We start from the raw sequence: 17038 nt of genomic DNA on the forward strand, positions 1-17038 counted from the left end.
AAGTCCCGCCCCCATCTAGACACCGCCGCGTGATTCGCTGCGGCCGCGGCGGATCGCAGATACCCGCTGGGCTGGTGCAGAGAGTGGTGAGAGGGCGCGTGGGTGAGGTGGGGCCGGCGGTTCTCCTCCGGGGATTAGGGAGCAGGCGGAACAGGTGAATCGGCAGTTCAGCATCCGGCTCAGTGCCAGCTTGTGCACCGGTACGCGTTTTCTTCTATTCTTGGTCTAGTTTTAGTGCAGTGGCTTGTCCACGAATGAAGTACCTACTGTGTGCCTGGAGCCTTGCAAACGTTTTAGCATCTAATTTACAACCCAACCAGCCTGTATCAGAGGTGCTGTTTTCTCTCTTTTTTTTTCATGCCTCACCTATTGCTCATAGATGGTTAGGCTAGGTCCGCCTGACTCCACAAAGCTCATGCTTTCATTGCCAAGCTCAACTGGCTCCTTTGTTATATGCAGAGAAATCAGCTTCACAGTAGACAGTCACCTTTTCGATGTGGGCGTCACCACACCATCTGGGAAACCTTTCCCGTATGCTGTCTCTGGCTGGTGACCTTGAGAAGTCCTAAAGGAATTCATAAAGTTTAAGGTCAAGTGAGCCTCCTCACCCTGCCTTGGAGCCACCATGGGACAAAATTTAACTAATTTCTTTTTTTTAAGATTTTATTTATTCGACAGAGAGAGACACAGTGAGAGAAGGAACACAAGCAGGGAGAGTGGGAGAGGGAGAAGCAGGCTTCCCGCTGAGCAGGGAGCCCGATGCGGGGCTCGATCCCAGGACTCCGGGATCATGACCTGAGCCAAAGGCAGACGCTTAATGACTGAGCCACCCAGGCGCCCCTTAACTAATTTCTTTTTTTTTTTTTAAGATTTTATTTATTTATTCATGAGAGACAGAGGGAGAGAGAGAGAGAAGCAGAAGGAGAAGCAGGCTCCCAAGGAGCAGGGAGCCCGATGCGGGACTCGATCCCAGGACTCTGGGATCATGACCTGAGCCGAAGGCAGACGCTTAACCATCTGAGCCACCCAGGCGCCCCTTAACTAATTTCTTGAGGGAACTTGCCAGTGTGTCCCCAAGGGCCTGGGTGCATAAAGCCTGTGCCCGAGTAGTGTCTGAAGAAGTCTGGTGACTAGAGACTGAAGCTGTCCAGATGGCAGAGTGAGGAGAAAGGGCTGCATGTCCCTTACATGGCAGGACAGGGGTTCCTGTCCCCTCGGGGCTAGTTACACACCTTGGAGGATTGCAGCGTTGTCCTAACAGAACCTTACCTGACAGGGCTGTTTGGGGGCAAAAGGGTCCTCAGCAGAAACCGTCTAGAAATAGGGCCCCTGAAGTGGGACTTGGGGTCAAAATGGGGTTTTTCAGAGACCACCATCCTCAGTGGTGGTCTCTGAAAAACTGGCAAAAGCATCTGTATTAGTCAGGGTTCTCCAGAGAAACAGAGACAATAGAATATGTATATACAGAGAGAGAAATTTGTCTTAAGAAGTTGGCTCAGAGTGATTGCGGAGGCTTGACATAACCAAACTTGGATGAGGTAGGCCAGCAGGCTGAAGACTCAGGGAAGAGTCCAACAGCAGTCAACTGGCAGAATCCCCTCCTGCTCAGAGAATGTCAGTCTTTGTTTTATTAAAGCCTTCAACTAGTTGGTTGTGGCCCACCCACACTGTGGAAGGTAATCTGCTTTACTCAGAGTCCACAGATTTAAATGTGAATCTCGTCCCAAAAACACCTTCACAGAAACATCTAGAATAACGTTTGACCAAATTTCCAGGCACAGTGGACACATAAAGTTAACCATCACAGCATTCTAGGACAGAAAAGAGTAGCTTTTGTTTGGATATCCTCCATGTTGGAGGAGACAACTCTTTTGGACAGCCAAGAAAAATTTACAAACACCACCAGCTAAGTTAGAATAGCTTTTCGCCCCTTTATCTCTAATGGCTTTGGGCAGTTGAAAGCAGCCGTATGGAGAGAAAGTAGCCATACGGAGAGGAAGTAGACGAAAGAGGGATGAGGAGCAGATTACCTCCCCTTTTCCCAGCTCTATGTCTCAGAGCCTGGATCAGACCTAAGCTGGGGAAAAGGGAGAAGTTAGAAATTTGCATGTGAGATGGAAATTTGGACATCAGATTAGATGGTGTTTTTGTTTACTCATTATTTTTTCACGATATGAGGGGGTGTTTTCCCCCTGATTATTATGGATGAGATTTTAAAATGGCATTCTTTCTGAGTCAGTTTTAGTGGAGGCACAAAGAGGGAGAAGAAAACAGTAAGTGCACAGTTTCCTTCCTCTCCAAAGCAGGTTCCTTAGAGAGTGTTAGACCTGACAAGGAAATTGTCTCCAAACAAGTTTCATGACACGTAGCTCAATATCTAGTTCTAAGTTTGAAAGGATTGAAATTGAAGAGGCTGGGAGAGAGAGAATTTCCTTGCAGAACATTGCTTACAACTTGTGGCTGAAGTTAAATATAAAGTATAACTTGGACTTACAATAATGTATTTCAACAAGCATCTTCTTCAGGACTCCCAGCTTGTTCTCCTTGGAGTGTAGCACTTTCAGCTCTGCATTAGGTTGGGAGATTTACTTTCTTGTCTTAGTTCTACTAGATTACAAGTACCTCAAAGAATTTCCTTCTGATTCATCTTGGTATTCCCTAACATGCCTAGTCAGTGTCTGGCTGACGTAGTGAGTCATAGGTGTTTGTTGAATGAATGAATGAGAATGCCATTGACCTTAGCTTGAGGGCTAGTTCCCCTTGCCCACTTTTATAGTTAAACCCAGCACCAGAAGTGACGAATACTGACTTTGTCATATAGCACCTGTTCATAGTTCATAGCAGCTTTTTTTGTTACGGCCCAAACTGGAAACAACCAAAATGTCCTATGATAGATGGATGGTCAAACTGTGTGTGGTTATCATTTTGTAATATATACATATATTAAATCATTATGCTATACACCTTAAGCCTACAAAATTTGTATGCCAATTATATCTCAGTAACGCTGGGGGGGGGGAACCTATGGTACATCTCTTCAACAATAGGTAGGAATGAACTAGTGGAACACACAACGTGAATAGATCTAAAGGGTATTATTTTGAGTGAAGAAAGCCTTGTCTACAGGGCGTGTAACAGTCTTGAAAGGACAGAATTACAGGATGGAGAACAGATTAATGGTTTCCGGAGATTAGGAAGAAGGGCGTGTTTAGAGGTTGAGTATGTGGAGTATCTTACACAGAGCTCCTAAATCCTTTGGAATTTCCTGGGTGACAGGAACATCTTTTGTTCTAATGGGATGATTCTTAGTGGGCCCCTGGGTGGGGGCTGGTCACCAGAAACCCCAAGCCGTGATTAGAAGCTTGGAACTTTAAGCCCCAACCTCCAAGGAGGGGAAAGGAACAGAAAACGGAGTTGATCATGCTTATGTGAGGAAGCATAAAGTCCCTAAAATGTGGGGTTCTCAGAACTTCCGGGTTAGTAAACAAGCCCATAATCCATCCATGGGCTGGAAGGGTGGCACACTCAAACCATGGGACAGAAAGAAGTTCCTGTGTTCAGGACCTCACCCTATATAATTTTTCATCCAACTGCTCATTTGTACCCTTTAATAAACTTTGTAATCAATCAGTAATAGTAAGTCAAGCATTTTCCCAAGTTCTGTGAGCCTTTCTGGCAAATTGTCCAACCCAAGGAGGGGGTCATGGGAACCCCCAATGTTAGCCAAGGTGGACAGAACTTGTGGGTAACCTGGGACCCATTTCTTAGGATTAGCATCTAAGGGAGGCAGTCTTATGACCCTGAGCCCTTACCCTGTGGGGTTAACTTCAGTTAGCATCAGAACTGAGTTGAATTGCAGGACACTGAACTGCTGTCCACAGAGAAATGGAGCATTGTCTGGTATGGAACAACCCACACATCTGGTGTCAGAAGTGGTTGTGTAGCAGCAGTGCAGAAACCATTTCCAAATGCTCAACATCACTTGGCATCAGGGAAATCCAAATCAAAGCCACAATGAGATACCACCTCATGCCGGTCAGAATGGCTGAAGTTAACAAGTCAGGAAACAGCAGATGTTGGCGGAGGATGCGGAGAAAGGGGAACCCTCCTACACTGTTGGTGGGAATGCAAGCTGGTGCAGACACTCTGGAAAACAGTATGGACTCAAAAAGTCAAAAATAGAGCTACCCTATGACCCAGCAATTGCACTACTAGGTATTTACCCCAAAGATACAAATGTAGTGATCTGAAGGGGCACGTGCACCCCAATGTTTATAGCAATGTCCACAATAGCCAAACTATGGAAAAGAGCCTAGATGTCCATCAACAGATGAATGGATAAAGAAAGTGTGGCGTATATATGCAATGGACTATTACTCAGCCATCAAAAAAATGAGATCTTGCCATGTGCAACAATGTGGATGGAACTAGAGGGTATTATGCTAAGCGAAATAAGTCCATCAGAGAAAGACAATGATCGTATGATCTCACTGATACGAGGAATTTGAGAAACAAGACAGAGGATCATAGGGGAAGGGAGGGAACAATGAAAGAAGACGAAACCCGAGAGGGAGACAAACCGTAAGAGACTCTTAATCTCAGGAAACAAACTGAGGGTTGCTGGAGGGGAGGGGGTCGGGGGAATGGGGTAACTGGGTGACGGGCATTAAGGAGGGCAGGTGATGTAATGAGCGCCGGCTGTTATATACAACTGATGAATCACTGAACTCTACCTCTGAAACTGATACAGTGTATGTTAATTAGTTGAATTTAAATTAGAAAAATAAGGAAAAGCCTCTGTTGCCCACTCAGATGTAAAAATAACTTACACCTGAGTCATCATTATTCACCTAACCCCTTGCCCAGACCTCTGAAGAAGCTCCAAGCACCATGCATTAAAACATAAAAACCATAGAGCACATACATATAAACACAGTAATTTGGTGTTTCTTTACCACCATTTGATAAGGTGCCTCTTTTTCTCAACAGTACCTAATGAACAATTCCCCATGTCAATGAATCTAAATCTATAAATGGGGACAGATCCAAGTTTTAGAGGCCTGAAGCTTACATAATTGGGGAGGGAGAACTCTTTTAAAAATGGTCATTACAATACAACATCCCAGTAGCGCTATAATATCATCCAAAACTGGGGAAGTATGGCAGAGGCAAGTCAGATTGGGAAGAGACAGCAGTTTTAACCGGTTACTCTTAGAATATCCTACCTTTGCAAATAATGAGAATAGTGATGGGAACACATGGCAAGAATCGCTCTCGGGATCTTAGAAAGGGCCAGCGCAGGAAAGGGCCCCCGAGCTTAGGCTTCTTTCACATTGTGGCAAACCTGCCTTTGCCTCCATGATCAGTGGCTGCGTAGAATTGTATTATGTGGAGGTACAACATTTTATTGACTTGATTTCCTGTTTCAAACATTTACTGTTATCAGTAACACCATGATAACCATTCATGTGCTGACATTTTTGTGTGCGTGTCTGATTCTTTTCTTAAAAAGAATTCCAAAAAGCAAAATTTCCGAGCCAAATGGAATGGAAGCTTTTACTACACGTTTCCATGTCATTAACCAGAACATCATGCTGTTCACCACCAACCCACGCTGCCGTGTAGGACTAGGGCTAAATTCCTTTCAGTTCTGAGCTCTGTTCTCTTTGCAAGGAGCTCGCCATCAGGTTGGCTCTCCAGGCCTGGGTTTAGGAGGTCAGCTTCAGCTGGCAGATAGTTCTGTCCAGAACCTGAGTCCGCAGTCCCTTGGTTCAGTTCACAATTCCCTGGTTGTTGGGGATTCCTTCCCCAGCTCTAGTGTGCAGTCCCCATTTACTAGTCTGCTGGGTTAGTCCACGCTGAGAATTGCTGGTGGTGTGCCCACCAATTTCTCTTGGCCAGTCACAGTAACATTTCTTGGGTACTGTTGGTGTGCCGAGATGCATATGTATGTCTTATTTTATGTAGAGAAAGGCTATTGCTAATGGGGATCTCCAAAGCCAAAAAGCCACAAAGATTGGTGGGCATGGGTCGAGAACCTAAGAGCTATTAGAGCAATCGCCCCCAAACCCAAAGGCTCCTTGTTAGGATAAGTTGGTCATCAAACAGGTTAAATTGAACTACGTCACCCACCAGCCTCAAGAAGATTTCCATGAAGCGAGGTACACTATAAAACACTGCACAACCCCAACCCAGCAGCACATCCCATTTAGGTATTAGTTTGGCCCCGAGAAACCTAAGGGCTTCACCAAAAAGATCCTTAAACTCTGAAGAGTCAAATGTTCCACTTCCCAGCACACCTTTGCAGTCTGCTCTCAATGCAACAGCTATTGTGAACCCGATGGTGCCATTTCTCTGTCCGCCTCTGCAAGACTTTCCCGTTTTGCTCAGAGGCTAAGACCAAGTCCTTGCAATGGCTTATGAGGCCCCACATGGCCTGGCTCCCTGTCAGCTTCTGACTTTAGCTCCTACCTCTCTCTCTCAACCACCTGCTGTAGCCACACTGGCCTCCTCCCTGTTCCTCTCATACCTGGCTCTTTGCCATCTCTGTTCCTTCTACCGGGAAGGACTTCCCCCCATAATTCTGCCTGGCTCATACCTCCACCTCCTTTTGCCTTGGTACTTCTTCAAATAATAGACTGTGTGACTTTACAGTTCTTTATCTGCTTTCATCCCCCCTCCCTCCCTCCTGCTGGCTTGTAAACTGTGAGGACAGGTACTTTGATCTCGTTTGGGTCTTGTGCTGTCTCAGTGCCTGGATCGGTGTCTGGCATGATGGACCAGCCTTCCGTAGAGGCTTTCTGAATAACTGAACGTCGGCCACTGCAAGGATTAATATTATTCTGAAAACCACCTTCTTGTCTTTATTAGAAATCAGTATTTATCCTTTTGTTCTAGAACTTCGATCAGATTTGTTATGAACTGTAGTATGCAGAGTACATCCTGTCCCCAGATTAAATGACAAAGCACTTTATATTAGCTGATGGTGGTGGATACAGTGACCAGATCCTCTCTATGATAACTTGATTTTTCCCTTGACTGGTGTAGGGACCAAAGTCAGGCTGCCGCAAAATGTGCCATGTGGGTATATTGACTATTTTAAATAAAAGTTACTTAAGAAACAACCTCTGCAGGGACACTAAGACCCTCCTCTGTACCCCTGAAAGGGTTACTGAACCCGCGATCAAGCTGCTCACCTCAGGACCGCCCAATAAGTTGAGTGACAGGTTGTTGAAGCAAGGCATACAATTTATTTGAGAAAGCCCACTAGCCAAGAAGATGGCGGGCTAATGTCCCAGACAACCGACCATCTTACCACCTCCATGCAGGGGAGGAATTTTAAAGGTGAAAGGAAGGAGAAATCAGCCTCAAAGATTAAGCACATGAGATCAAAGTTTGATTATAATTCTTGAGAGAAGATTGTAGGCTCTAATTGCGGGGTTATCTGTTCTGCCTTGACCGGGTCCCTGGTTGCGGTCACTGGGTTGTCACCTGCTTTGGGGTTGGTATCAGTTGCATTTTTTAAGTTCCTTATAGAGCTTTAAACAATATCGATTCTTACCTTGGGTACAGTTTAAGCTTTAGATTGTGTTTGAGAGTTACAGGCAGGAATGTTAACGTAGTTTGCTCTGTGTTGTAGGTAAGGGTTTCTTATGTAGAGATTACCTTCCTTTCAAACAATTCAATGTGGAAGAGAAGGGAGGCCTTCAAAGTGGCAATGGTTTTGAGGTAGCACAGGGACTGGATTTGGGTCCCCTTGATCCTGACGCCCCGCGTTCCTGGATAGCAGGAACCCTATGCCCCTTGAGCAGCATATCTTGCAGGAATGTGGAAGCAGGATGCCCACCAAAGAGGGGACTCGACTAGGAAGCTGGCGAAGACCCAACCAAACCAGTCTGCACCGAGGTTGACCCCAACGCTGACTTTCCACCAACTTTTTCCCTCATTATAATACTAAAAATCACACCCAAGGGTGGAGATTTAACATGCTCATGAGACACACGATGCATGACAAAGCATGTTCTGTCCAGTGCACTTGCATATGCAACTTCTTGTATCTCTCCCCACTACATGCTTAGATGTCACTCCTTTCCCACCTTGGCCTCTTTAAAAACTTTCCTTGGCCTTTGTTCATCCTGAAGGATCCTTTCTTTCGTGGTGTCTCCTTGTTGCTCGAGCATAAGCCCCAATAAATCCCTTGCCTGGGGCACCTGGGTGACTCAGTGGGTTAAGCGTCTGCCTTTGGCTCCGGTCATGATCCGGTCCAGGGATTGAGTCCCGCTTCGGGCTCCCTGCTCAGCAGGGAGTCTGCTTCTCCCTCTCCCTCTGCTGCTCCCCCTGCTTGTGTTCCTTCTCTTGCTGTCTGTCTGTCTCTCTCTCTGTCAAATAAATAAATGAAATTTTTTTAAAAATAAATAAAATAAAACCCTTGCCTAGAACTTCCATGTCACAAGTACACTATGAAGGCACACACATGAGTGTGTCTTTCCACAATGCCAACTTTATTCAATTACAAAGCAAAGTTAACGCAATTATGAAGTAGGTTCAGGATTCCAAACTCAATGACATTTAACTATGTGGTCACTTTGGCTTCTTAACACGGAACACAAAGCAAAGTATAAGATACAACAAACAAGATAGAACAAGAGGTAAAAAGTTAATGAACAAGGGGCGCCTGGGTGGCTCAGTGGGTTGAGCCTCCGACTCTTGGTTTTGGCTTAGGTCACGATCTCAGGGCTGTGGGATCAAACCCCACATCAAGCCCCACATGGAGCCCTGTGTTGGGCTCCATGCTCAGCTGGGTGTCTGCTTGAGAATTCTTTCTCTGTCTCCCTCTGCCCTTCCCTGCATTTGTCCTCTTGTGCTCCTGTGCTTTCCTGCTCTCAAATAAATGATCTTAAAAAAAAAGAAAGAAAAAGAGGGTGTACCCAGTTTGCTACAAATATCCTCCCCTTTTTGGGGCATTTGAGTGGCTCAGTCATTAAGCGTCTGCCTTCGGCTCAGGTCATGATCCCGGGGTCCTGGGTTCAAGCCCCGCATTGGGCTCCCTGCTCGGCGGGAAGTCAGCTTCTCCCTCTCCCACTCCCCCTGCTTGTGTTCCCTCTTTTGCTGTGTCTCTCTCTGTCAAAAAAAAAAAAAAAAAAAAAAAAAATCCTCCCCTTTTCAAGGGATTTAATCAGTCTTGGACCCTGGCAGACTTCTGGCTCTGCTAGTTCTCAGTTCTGGATGTGTCATCAGCCTGTGCTGGTTTTTGGTGACGTCTGGTCTTAAGAGACAACACCCTTGGGGGCTGACATTACTGCTTGACATGAGTGACTCATCTTGCTCTCTACATCCAGTCCACCACCCCCCTGCCCCCACCAGGTCAATTTCTTTTTCTTTTTTAAGGATATTATTTTTTGACAGAGAGAGACAGCGCCATAGGGATCACAAGCAGGGGGAGTGGGAGAGGGAGAGCAGGCTTCCCACCGAGCAGGGAGCCCGATGCGGGACTTGATCCCAAGACCCTGGGATCATGACCTGAGCCGAAGGCAGATGCTTAACCAACTGAGCCACCCAGGCGCCCCACCTGGTCAATTTCTATTACTTGGCCAGCCCCAAAACCCGAGTAAAAATTCTTGTTTCGGTTTCCAGTTTCGGTTTCCAGTTTGCAGTAAATGAAACCTATCTCATTGGCTGTGCTCCAAAGAGGGAGTTGTTGTAAATATCCAGAGTCAGATCTTCTGGAAAATAAATCCAAACTCAGACCCTGGAGTCCACTACACAGAAAATTTGCTTCTGGGTAAGACAGGGGGGGGTGGGTGGGCAGAGGCTGCTCTCTCTCTGGTGGGTGGTGGGCTCAGTGCATGCAAGGGAAGCCCATGTGAATCTGCTCCCAGAAGGCTCTTTGTTTTTCATGAGGTCGGTCGGGAGGGAGGGAAGGGAACTCTAGCCCGTACCTGTCCTTTGGCCATGGGACTCTGGGACGATAAGCCTTGTTCAAGCCTGGGTTGGAAGTGGGCTGGGCAGAGGAAAAAGACAAATGTCAGGAGGAACCAAATCGGAGTCATTCCAAGCCCAGGCTTTGGAAGCAGCTGGACTTGGGGCAAATCACTTGCCCCCTCTGTGCCAGAGGGCTTTCTTCATCTATAAAATGGGGATAGTAATCTCTTTGTTCTCATTCTCTTAAGTGAGGATGATGGGGGATCGTTGAGCCCACCGGTCAAGAAAGAAGTCTTGAGACGTTTTACGGTGCAAAAAGGTGTTTTTATTATAGCACAGGGACAGGACCCATAGGCAGGAAGAGCTGCACTGGGATTGGGAGGAGTGACTGATTATTATATACTTTTTAATTATTGGGGGTTAGGGATAGTGTAAGTCTCTAAGGAGTTTGGAAGCAAGGCTTTCAGGACCTCGAGGGACTAGCTGCTGTTAAGCTAGGGTTACTTTTAGTCCTTAATAAAACAAACATTAAGGCATTGAGGCAGCTATGAATTCCTGGAGTCAGGTCATGCTGCACATTTCAGGTATCGATCAGTGAGCTACAAGCTGTAAGGAGATTTAATTTAAGCTACGTTTTTCTAGCCTTTGTTTCCCTCGTCAGGGGGATGGCATGAGAATAGGAACCCAGAGAAACTTGATAGTGTGTACCTTAAAACATAATTGGTTCTTATTTCCTAATTCTGGTGCCTTTTAAACTGCTCTCTGGAGGGACACCTGGGTGGCTCAGTTGGTTAAGCGTCTGCCTTCGGCTCAGGTCATGATCCCAGGGTCCTGGGACCGAGCCCCGCATCGGGCTCCCTGCTCAGCGGGGAGCCAGCTTCTCCCTCTCCCTCTGCCGCTCCCCCAGCTTGTACTCTCTCTCTCTCTCTCTCTCTCTCTCTCTGCCAAATAAATAAAAATTGTTAAAAAAAAATAAACTGCTCTGTGGAAACTTAAGAAAGTCCCAGAAATAGCTAAGAAGTTGGCACTGCGGTTTGGGAGGTGGGAGGAAGGAAGCAGCCCTCCTGGAGAAAGAAGGGCCACTTCCTACCCTCCCTTACTCCTTTCCAGGACCCTTTCCAGACCTGCTGCCCTGACAAACTCAGAGCGGTCTCTCTGTCCCCACTGGAACCCCTCAAGTTTTTCAAAGTTGTGGGCACCCCACTTCAGGTGTCCCCTCCCCCCATCAAAGCTCCACCCTGTTCAAAAAGAAATAAGCCCACATTGGAGTCATTTTCCCCCCCACCACAGCACACCAAGGCTTCATCGCAATGTCAGCCTCTCCCAGGAAGGTGACCTTTTGTAAGTCCATCTGACATGTCCGGCTCAGCACTAGTGAGGTCATCTGCCATCTGTGTGATACAAGCTGTTTCTCCCTGATGTCCTGGCCTGAAACAATCCTTCCTTTTCTTTTGCTGTTAATGCCTTACCTCACCTTTTCCTTCTTAGGAAAGCCTTCATTTTTGCGTAGCTTCTCAGAGCATCTCTCTGCTTGCTGCATGGACTGCTGCCCCGTAACCAGGGGTCAGGGTGCAGGGCGCAAGAGCACCAGGCTCAGCCACTCGCCGCTGACAAAATCCAAAGGCAGAGAGAGAGAGAGAGAGAGAGAGCAGGGGTGAAACAAGAAAGGGATTTATTTCAGTGAGGCCAACACGGGGAAGACAGTGGACCAGTGTCCCAAAGGCTGCCTCCAAAGTGCTGAAAACATTGCCAGGTTTACCTAAGGAAAATGTGGGACAAAGTCAATGAGTACTGCAGATGGGTCGTGAAGGTCATTGCCTTGGGTCCTTATTGCTGGGGGGTGGGGGGGTAGTTTCGGTTCCCACCGTGGGAAGCTTTGCCCACCCAGGCTCCTGCCTGAGTTAAAAGATAAGCTGTAAGAGGAACCTAGTCAATTAGAAAGGAAAACTGAGGTCAAAATGGAGGTGTTGAATTCCTTTCAGCCCGATACATGCATGATTCACTGAATAAAGCCAATCAGATCCTCACATTTTCTTGGGTTGAATTTTGTGAACAACCCTCTCCGCAGATTGGACTCCGGTGGGTGCTTGTCACTTTCTGCACTCTGGAATTCTTCCCAGTAGCCACTACGGCGTCTTCCCTGGCTTCTAAGGTAATGGGGTCCACGGTAATGGCAGTGAGCCTAGCCAAAGCCACGGAGGTGGTGTCCGTAGGTAAGTGCTCACCGAGGGGCTGGTGGGGAGCGAGGAGGTGGATGGGGAGGGACAGAGTCCATTTCTAGCTTCACCTCCTTGGTTTTCACCGACGTGTCCTGATTTTGACAAAATTCTTCAGTTGGGGCCCATTTTCTTCATTAGTTTGTGTGAGCGCCCTCTCCAGTCTTAGCTATTTATTCTCGCTGTTTATCTTCTCTTTTGTCTCTGTTATAGAACAAGAATTCAACTGAGTACATTTTAAATACCTAACTGGCTTTATCAGTAGTCAATTCATGAATTTGGCCAGCTTCCCAGTTAGCAAGGAGAGGGGAGCTCCAAAGGGCTACAGAAAATTCAAGTTTTTAAAAGGTAGAGAACAGAAAAAAAGAAATTATTAGGAGAGAAACCATTGTTTTAGGCAAGGTCACCCTCCTAAGGGGAATGGAAGGGGCCCCTCGGTAAATTGCCTAGTGCTCTCTGGGAAGTCCCATGTTGACTGGTTAAGGGTTATAGTCCTGGGGGACTGAAACTGCAGTCAGGTTAGGTATTAAGTCTCGGTTTACACTTGGGGCCTTAACGGAAGTGACGCCATTTTGGGCCTGTGGTTTTCTTTTTTAACCCCCCCACCCCCCCAGCCCGCAATAACTCCCTCCGTCAAGGTCAACCTTTCTGGTATGCTTAATGGGTATCTGTTTTTCATATGTATTTTTGCAAAATGGGTGTTGGCTTTCTGTTTGCACGTGTTTTAATTTATGTATAGAATAGTGTGCTGCCGATCTCATTGTATTGCTTTTTCCACCATGAGAACTATGTTTATGAAATTGTCAAGGTCACTAGGTGAGTATTTAGTACTAGCTTCCAATTGTTGCAAACACTGCCACTTAGCTGTCGCTCTCCTGGTGCAGACACCCAGGGCCCTCCCTCCTTCCCCAGCACAAACAGCAGCATAGTATGGAATGGGGAGGACGGGTCCTCCAACCCTGTGCACTCACCCTCCGTTCTTTCTCAGGACTCACCCTGTCATCCACAGCTGCTCTGAGCCAGGCCACAGCTTCCCTGGGATCCGTGCTGGGGACGCTGAAAGCCTCCAGCCTGCTGGGATCCCCTGTGGTGAACTTGACTGTTTCCAAGGTTGGAGGTAACTGGCCCTGGGTACTCCAATACGTGCAAGCGTGACAAGGAAGTCAGGGCCTGGGCTGCAGCCCGCAGTCCTTCCTGTTTACCAGAAATACAAGGATTCCTGAGCTTATGATAAGCAATCCTTAAAATAATCAGGATAGCCAGATTTTATCCAATGCTCTGTCGTACTAGTCACTATGCTTAGCACTTGACATTTATCGGTTGCCTTAATCCCATAACAACCTCGGAAGAAGGAGGGACCTTAGGGCCTTGGGCAGGGAGGTGGGATTTCTCCCAAGCCTGGGACCGGAAGTAGAACTAAAATGCAGAGAACCTGGTGTAGGGAGGAGGTCTCAGGGCAGGGCAGGTTCTGAATAGCCCAGAAAGACCAAACCACCCTCCCATGGATGACACCTGGGGAAGCCCCACAGCAGGCTAGCCACGGAACAGCATCCCTTTCCCATGAGCCTTCTGTGCACATCGGGACGCAGATAGGCCAAGCTGCCGGCCAGCCTGGCGTCACCTTTCCTGCCAAACCATAATGTCCAGCAGCAGCCAATACCTTCTAACCGGGCTCTTGATTCTTGAGTCTCTGACTCCATCACCCTACCCAGGTGGCCCCTCTGGTCATTCAGGGTTTGGCTTTCACCTTTTAACTTCCTTTCCTATCACCCCAAGGCTCTCTTCCTGGGGAGCTGGCAGAGTTCATTCCTGCACTCTTTTGCAGGCCTGGCGCCTATGGCTCCAGCGGACCAAGACCTGTGCCTGCCCCCTAGGGACCCACCGGGTTGGAGAGCCAGGCCCATGAACACCTAAAGGGTCTCAGCGCCTTAGCGCACTGAGGGGCTGCAGCCACAGGGGGGCAATGCTGAGTTCTGATTGGACGCCTCTGGGGCAGCTTCCCAGAGGAGGGGGCAACAGGTCTGACCTTGACTCATCTCAAGTACTGTTCAGGTGTTCAACAGTGCTTGCCCTGACTTGCCAGGCAGTGCGAAATGAAGCACATCTCTCTCCATGAAGGCTTATGGCAGTCTGAAAAGATTTGCCGGACAGTAGGAGAAAGTTATATAATCTCCCACTGAGAGAACATTGACCCTGAACAGATATCATTGTTCAGAGAGCGTGGCATCCCGTTCCTTCGCCTCGACCAACACCACCAAGCCCTAACCCACTCCGCCAAGTATCCCTCGTTTACCCAGGAAGGGATGCAGGGCAGCATGCCTGTTTTGCCACATCTGTAGGGGTGTGTTTGTTTTTGTTTTGTTTTGTTTATTTTAAACAAATCAGGCTTGGATGGCAGAGAGAAAGAGAAAGATTCATTTCTGCTCTCCCCACAAACAGCCCCCCATCGACCAATCCACAGACAGATTGAAAAAAACAAAGCAAACACTCTATGTGATAACTGGGTTTTCTGGAACGAGGACCTCAAACCCTGTCTCCAGATAACTCCAGGTTAAAAAAGCATGCAAATCCATGTGGGACAATCATTCAAGTCTGGAATCAGCCTCCCTAGCAATCCTTGCCAAGCTCAGGGCTGCAGGGTCCCCTTTCCCAGAAATCCCCCATGTCTGAATGAAGCAGGGAGGCCTCAGGTGAGGTCATTTCTTCCCGTCCCTCAACGTGGGCAGCGCCCTCCCCCTGGGTGGGCTGTAGGTTCAGGGAGCCAGGGAGAGGGCAGTGTGGTTCCACTCACAGAATGTTCTTTTGGTTTCTAGCCAAGGCTGCAGCAGCTGTGATAGGAGGAGGTGAGTCTCTGCAGGGAAGGGGTCCAAGTCCTTATCTGCCCCCCCCCCCCAAGCCTGGGAGCAACCGTTCTTGTCCAGGCCTTGCGCAGATGGTGGGGAGGAGGTGAATCATGGAGATGGTCAGGAAGCCAGGAACAGGAAACAAGAAGCAAGGAGCTTGGACCCACGGGTGTCATGGAAACTGTACAGTGGAGGCAGTCCCAGCAGGGGCCCCATCTCCTCTCACACGGGACATTCACTGTGTGACCTTGGGTGTGTCTTTGAACTCTTCCAAGCTCTTGTTTCCTCTCTGAGAAAGGCCATGTCCACAGTCTCTTCTGAGCTCAGAGTTCACCCCCTTGCCTGCCCCCCACCCCGGCTGAAGCCCCCTGAGCCTGATTGAGTTGTGGGGGGGGGGGGTCCCTTCCCCTGAGCCCTCCTCTTAACCCAACTCCTCCTCCCACAGCCCTGTCCGTGGCTGCTGTGCCCCTTGTGCTGGGGGCAGTGGGCTTCACCGGGGCCGGAATCACTGCCTCCTCGCTAGCGGCCAAGATGATGTCCGCGGCTGCCATCGCCAATGGGGGCGGGGTCGCCGCCGGCAGCCTGGTGGCCACGCTGCAGTCTGTGGGTAAGCGTCCCCGGCGGGGCTTGCTGTGCAGTGTGAGGAGGACAAGAGCCTCAGGACCCAGCCCAGATCTTAGCCTCACCCACCCTCAGTCTCTGTCCCTAAGTGTCACCCTCCAGGTTTTCTCTGGGAGGTGCAGGAGGGAAGGACGGAACCCTGGCCCGGGGCGTGCAGGCTTCAGGCTGGCTACCCGCAGCGGCTTGGCTGGGTGCCTCAGGGATGTCCGCCCCACCTGGGCTCAGCCTTCTTCCCTGGAGAGTGACCGCTCCCGGTTCTGGCTTTCTCCACTGGAGCGCACGCCCCAGGGCTGCAGGCCCCTGCCCTACCAACGCAGAGATCCTGAGGGCTTTGGGCAACAGGAGGGTGCTGACTGGGGTTCCGGGGCCTCGGACCCTCCCGAGGGGCCCTGGCGTCTTTGACCTCACGGTTTTGTCCCACGGAGCTGGCCCAGTTCTGCAGCTCTGAAAAGCTCGGCTCCTTCCCACTCTGCTCACCCTCTGCTTCTCCCCCAGGAGCCGCTGGACTCTCACTGTCATCCAAAATCGTCCTGGGCTCCGCGGGGACAGCGCTCGTGTCCCGCATGGTGGGCCTGTAATAGTTTCCGGCCTCTCCGCCTGCAGAGAAGAACCCTGCCGCCCCCGGCCGGCCTGATGCAGGGAGGGACCAACCCTGGGTGACAACTGTACCCTGAGGAAAATAAGGAATAAAAATTGTTGTTGCAGCCCCTCCTGAATCCCTTCCTTTCTGCTTGAAGTCAGAGGGTCGGGTCCCTCCTCTTTCCCAGTCTTGTGGTCAGAGCGACATGGCATAGGGGTGCAGTCGGCTGGGATGGGCCAAAATGTGCAGACCGGTGGCTGCCCCTGCCCAGCTTGTGACTGTGTGTGTGACTTAGGGCAGGCCACCTCCTCTCTGGCCTTCATTTGTCCCTCTCAGCGTGGGGAGTTGGTCTAAATGACCTCAAAGATCTCAGCCAGGGTGGGTGTGTGGCTCAGTTCCTGGGCAGTCAGGAACCGTGTGGGGCTCCCGGGCCGGCGGGCGAGGGCATCCCTCCAAGCTGCAGGTCTAATGGCTCTGTCCTAAGTGGCCTGACTCAGAAGCCCCAGGCCCCATGAGTCACTGTTCCATCCTCAAGTTAAAGTCCACTGTCCAGCCCTTGCTGTTGTCCTCAGCAGCTAGAAGGGAAATCTAGTTTGCGGGGGGCTCCGACCTTTCTAATTCAGGGCCCTAGTCCCTAAATGTCCTCCTCCCAGAACAAGATCTTAGAGAAACTTCTCTTCACTCGGATGGCTTCCAACTCGGAGCATCAGAAATTTGGCTTATGTACCGATTTGCTCCTCCTTTCCACAACTCTTGGAGCACATGCTGTGGGTCGGGCCTGGCCAGGTGCTGGGGAACTTGCTGGGGAACTTGGACTTTTCCTAGACAGCTGAGAGAATCTGCTGGGGGCATGGACC

At 49.2% G+C, this 17038-nt stretch overlaps 1 protein-coding gene across 3 annotated transcripts; it reads left to right on the plus strand.

The window, feature by feature from the left end:
- The first annotated feature begins 62 nt into the window (after positions 1-62).
- On the plus strand, positions 63-16310 carry LOC112822061 (interferon alpha-inducible protein 27-like protein 2A). Of its 3 annotated transcripts, none has more exons than XM_073895845.1 (6): positions 63-200; positions 11990-12134; positions 13126-13254; positions 14951-14980; positions 15426-15587; positions 16097-16310. In XM_073895845.1, the coding sequence occupies exons 2-6, from the start codon at positions 12077-12079 to the stop codon at positions 16177-16179; spliced, it is 462 nt and encodes a 153-aa protein (XP_073751946.1). In that variant the 5' UTR covers positions 63-200; positions 11990-12076; the 3' UTR covers positions 16180-16310. The 3 variants fall into 3 exon arrangements, with proteins under 3 accessions (XP_073751946.1, XP_025725208.1, XP_073751945.1); XM_025869423.2 differs by lacking the exon at positions 63-200 and adding an exon at positions 9623-9781; XM_073895844.1 differs by lacking the exons at positions 63-200; positions 11990-12134 and adding an exon at positions 12213-12485.
- The last annotated feature ends 728 nt before the right edge of the window (positions 16311-17038 follow it).

Source organism: Callorhinus ursinus, unplaced genomic scaffold (assembly GCF_003265705.2).
Source record: "Callorhinus ursinus isolate GAN/ISIS: 27379988/994484 unplaced genomic scaffold, GSC_fseal_2.0 scaffold8, whole genome shotgun sequence".
Classification (NCBI taxonomy): Eukaryota; Metazoa; Chordata; class Mammalia; order Carnivora; family Otariidae; genus Callorhinus; species Callorhinus ursinus.